The sequence below is a fragment of the Rhodamnia argentea genome, chromosome 8 (assembly GCF_020921035.1).
Source record: "Rhodamnia argentea isolate NSW1041297 chromosome 8, ASM2092103v1, whole genome shotgun sequence".
Classification (NCBI taxonomy): domain Eukaryota; kingdom Viridiplantae; phylum Streptophyta; class Magnoliopsida; order Myrtales; family Myrtaceae; genus Rhodamnia; species Rhodamnia argentea.
In genome coordinates, this window is record NC_063157.1 from 9444565 (window position 1) to 9449159 (window position 4595).

The 4595-nt window shown below is 43.6% G+C and overlaps 1 protein-coding gene across 3 annotated transcripts; it reads right to left on the reverse strand.

Annotated features, from left to right (window-relative positions):
• Positions 1-91: 91 nt before the first annotated feature.
• On the reverse strand, positions 92-2517 carry LOC115736594. 3 transcript variants are annotated; one of them, XR_007199559.1, is made up of 3 exons: positions 1905-2517; positions 885-992; positions 92-428 (listed from the first exon to the last, which is right to left on the reverse strand). XR_007199559.1 is itself a non-coding variant. In XM_030668364.2 (2 exons), the coding sequence occupies exon 1, from the start codon at positions 2443-2445 to the stop codon at positions 1906-1908; it is 540 nt and encodes a 179-aa protein (XP_030524224.1). In that variant the 5' UTR covers positions 2446-2516; the 3' UTR covers positions 92-422; position 1905. The 3 variants fall into 3 exon arrangements, 2 of the variants coding, with proteins under 2 accessions (XP_030524224.1, XP_030524223.1); XM_030668364.2 differs by lacking the exon at positions 885-992 and having other exon boundaries at positions 92-422; positions 1905-2516; XM_030668363.2 differs by lacking the exon at positions 885-992 and having other exon boundaries at positions 1905-2516.
• Positions 2518-4595: the final 2078 nt, after the last annotated feature.

A 4595-nucleotide genomic window follows, 5' to 3' on the forward strand; every position in this document is an offset into this window, starting at 1 on the left:
TTCTTCCTCTTCGGAGTCTCATTTCATCGTATTCATTGATCTCGCGAACATTTGAGGCGACCTCTCCAGCATTAGAAGTTTGACAAGTAAATGAAAGCAAACAATATGTTCCCCAATTGTGTCAATTTACAATCATGATCTCCTCCATAAGAAAGAAGAATGGGATGAAAAGAATGTTCCCGCGACAGGGGGCAGGACATAAAAGAAATTACAGCATGTACGATGTATCATAGGTTGACGTTAAATTAACGGAACAGATCTACACACACGAGTGGCTAGGAGGTAGTCACACCGCGAAACAATAACAAAGTTCATCGCGAGTCGACTAAATACTATGTATAAGAGTGCTTGTCCTGTCACGATGAGACACCAACGCATCGAACTGATGGCGGAAAACTCCAGTCTCCCCAGTTCTCTTTCACCTGTAACTAAAAGAAAATGCAGAAAGTGAATCAGGTGTTAAAGTTCGTCCGACCTGAATATGGCTTAAAAGAAAAGGTCGAATGACAGACCCAAATTACTGTCCTATGACTGAATGAGAAAGCAAATCGCCCACCATGTGCTCAACCCAGATTATCCATGTAATGCACTTCGATAAGCAAGTCATTTAGCATAATTTTAACACTAGTTCATCCTCACACTGGACCAGCAACTCTATTTATCAATCTATGAAGATTTTTTTATTGCCAACTAACAAGAAAAAGGTCGAAATGAAAGTCATACAATGACCGAGAACCACGGGTTTCCAAGACACAATCAATGCAATCATGCATGATGTAAGTTCATCCAAGATTCTCAGAAATAATTCAGCAATCGGTTACCAGTTTTCATTATCTAAGAAGTGCAAGGACCAGTAACAACCAGCCAAATATAGAGAATAGCACGACGAGCACCAGCCTCGGTCTATATTTGAAGCTGGTACTGTTTGATCTATATCCTCAGTGGTATACAATATCCGATGCTATAAGCACCAATGCAGGTGAAGTTAAAGCCTTCGCCAACAAAACAAGGACACAGAGAAATGGGGAAGCACATGCAAGAAACCAAAATTCAAAGTCTATTTAGAAGCTTAGAACTGTCGCTTCAATTTGACAGGAGGAGCCAACAGCAAATACATACTGAAATAGAAGAACAAAGACAAGCTACTGAGACCACTAGTAAGGTTATACTGTCGACTCAAACTAGATCATAAACCAGCGCACCAAGGCCAAAGGGTCACACAAGACTGGTGTTAATTACCATGCTGTCCTCATCAATCGGTAGTTGAGTGCAAAATATTCCTCTTTGCCTATGTTCTCTGTACAAATTTTCTCGCACATAGGTACGGGGTCTAGCAGGTTTTTTCAAGCTAATCAAATTTACTAGTTCGAAAATGACAAATCTCTTGAGCGAATTAGCTGCTTCATTGAGCGAGAGTGTCTAATTGGAGTATAATCAGCTGACGAAACACCAGGAGGATGGGAAGGAGACACATTGGCTCAAATCGGCAAACTTTGGCATTGCACATGGACGAAATAAAGTGAAGGGCAGCAGCAAATTGCATTGGAAACACACTCGCAGATCATCTTATTGCAAATCCAACATTCATGTGCAGATATCAACCGGACAACAGGCCCAATTCCGAGAGATGTGAGGAAAGAAATGAATAATCTTGTGCACTAAGAATCAGTGAATCTTTGGAGAAGAAGCGCAAATGAGCGTGCAGATTGGTCCCATCCCAAAAGAAAATGAAGATTCGTCCTTCTAATCGGAAGAATTCCACCTAAGCAAAGCCAAAACCCACAGAAAGGGAAATTCCCATGTCATGTCCATTGCAATTACCCAATCACGTCACACAATCCAAAGGTGCAACTGCATACAATCGCCAAAAATTGACAACTAGCATCATTACTAATGCCCACTACCTCACATGGAAGCTGCCTTAGGGTTTTCATCGCAGGCGTTGCTCCTGCAAGCCGGGACAGCTTCGAACTCCTCGGCCGGCAGCTTCTCCGACAGAGCCCCGACGTAGAACTCGATCATGCCCGAGCCCGAGTCCGACTTCATACCCGTCACGGGGAGCCAGACGAAGAGCTTCTTCGCCTGGATCCCGGACACGCTGGACACCGACCCGTAGCTCAGCTTCCCGGTGATCTTCCGGTCGTAGTAGACAAGCTGGTCGAACTGCACGTAGCAGGGGCCGCGGAGTCGGATCTCGATGGCGCCGTCGTCGGAGAGGGAGTAGGACGCGACGTTGTCGGGCAGGATGCCCTTGGGGAACCCGTACCGGGGGAGGAGGTCGTGCACGTCGTCGCCGCTGCGGCCGCCACCCCCGTTGCCGCCGCCGCCGGGGTTGACCCCGAGGGTTCTGAGGTGGAGGGAGAGGGCGGCGGAGGCGGAGACGGCGAGGAGGAGGACGAAGAAGAGGGGAGATGACGACGGAGGGAGCTTGGAGATGGACGCCATTGACGGTGAGAGCTGAGGAAGCAAGAGTGGTTGAGCCGTGCAAGTTTCGACTTGCGGGACGGACCCCGCACAAGCCTTAAAAATGAAGATACTGCTGAGTGCTGACTACCTTCGCCCGAAAATATATGTGTTTATTAAATCGAGTTTTCAAATAATATATAAAAAAAAAATTGTGATATTTTATAAATGATTATTTAAATTAATATGCTGGATTAGATTTAATCGGATTCAAAAAGCCAGCTTTTCAGCGTACGTTCATGTCTAAGCGGTTGATTCCGAGCTTCAACTTTCGTAATCCATAATTAGGACGGGGTCGCTAATGGGCGAAATTCATCTGACAATAATCGGAGTTAAAAGGTATTTTCTTATAAGCGACAGCTTATTACTTGAAATGATTAGTTAATAAAAAAATTATTTTATTATTAATAATTATTTATATTAAAATATTTTCGTGAACGGTGCATATATATATTTTTTCATTCATTTTGAGGGCGGCACAGGTAATATTCTTTAGAAAATAATTTTCGAATCGCTCGTTTTACGAGAAACAAACACGCTTGGAGGTCACAAAGATGAGGTTACCATGTGTTTTGCCATCATTATCGGTCTGTAAAATAGCTCTTGTTTAACTCGTATATTTCTCCGATAAAAGAAAAACCCCATGGAATTTCGATTACAATCTCGCAATGCATTGAACTTTCGATTTTTTGGCGATCTTTGACCAAAACGTAGTCAACTTTTCAATGAACTGTTTACACGGTGAACTCTATTATCAATTTTCTACTGCCATCTCATAGCCCCAACGGGCACCTCATTTCGTCCTAAAAAAGAATAAAAAAAAATGCAGGAAAATTCTAAATAAGAATTTGAAGTGCTTTTATTTTCTAAAAAAAAAACATGAAGTGGACTTTATTTCAATGAAGAGCCCGAAATGCCCTCTTTGATTCGAAAAAAAATGGTCTAGCCAAAAGGTATTTTTATCTTTTACCGTTTTAAATTCTTTTCATTTTTTTCTAATTAAATTTTCTTTTTCTTTTCCTTTTTTCTTTCCCTCCCCTTCTCTCTCCCAGCCATCCCCGCCATAGGCGAGGGGAGCCCACACCGCCGTTGGGCGACCCTCGCTCGGGTCTGCGTTGCCCTCGCCTGGACCAGCATCAGGCAAGGGTTGCCCAGCTGGATCGCTAGACGCCGAGGATCTAGACCCGTTGCATCCTTGGTCAATACTGATCAAGTACTGAGCGGCGTATAATTTGCTGATTGCCAGGCAAAGAAAGACAAAAGGCGATTAGGGCATTGAATGACTTTGAACCAGATAAAACTTGTTCGAAATCTTTCGAGGGATACCAGCACAGGAGCGTTGGCAAGAACGGCCCTCTCTCCGCCAGCCGAAGCAGACCTTTGCTCAAGAACTGAATCCGAAGACGTGCACAGGAGTTTAAGAAGGCTTAACCCAAGTGGAATCTGAATAAACCATCCCTACATGTTGGGACGACGGGGAACTAGAATTGCTATTTCTTCACAGACCCCTATGAAGCTCCGACATCGGCTCACGAGGCTCGCCGTTCCAAGATCCAAACTGGCCAGTATCTGAACAAGTAACCAGAAGGACTTTCGAAAAATGGTCCTGAACTGAATGGTGGACCACTCTAAATGGATTTCATTAGTAAGGTCTGCCGGTGACCGGCCTCCGTGGCTTGGATAGTAACTAGAGTGGGACTATGGAAGAGGACCTCAGCCAAAGCCCTTCAATGATGGTAAAAGCAATTTCACTTCCACTACATCCTTCGGCGACTCCCAAGTACGGAAAATGCATAACAGATAGGCGGCGGACATCTTCCAAACAGGGCCGGCGTTGCCTTCGCCTGAGGGGCCGGCAATGGCTGGGGGGAAAGAAAAAAAAGAAGTAGAAAACGAAAAAAAAATTAAAAACTGTAAAAGATGAAAATATCCTTTGACCAAGTCCTTTTTTTGAAATAAAAAGAGACACTTCATATTCTTATTTGAAAAAATAAAAGCACTCCAAATCTTTATTTGAAATTTTCTCAAAAAAAGCCCTAGTCAAATTCCGATCGACGTGAATAAATTGCAAACATAAAAAATTAAGAACACCGAGTAACCGACATCAAAATTCGGTAACTACATTTCACCTA

Coding starts and splice junctions, on each gene's coding strand:
- LOC115736594 (XM_030668364.2), bottom strand. CDS start 2,445: ATGGCGTCCATCTCCAAGCTCCCTCCGTCGTCATCTCCCCTCTTCTTC.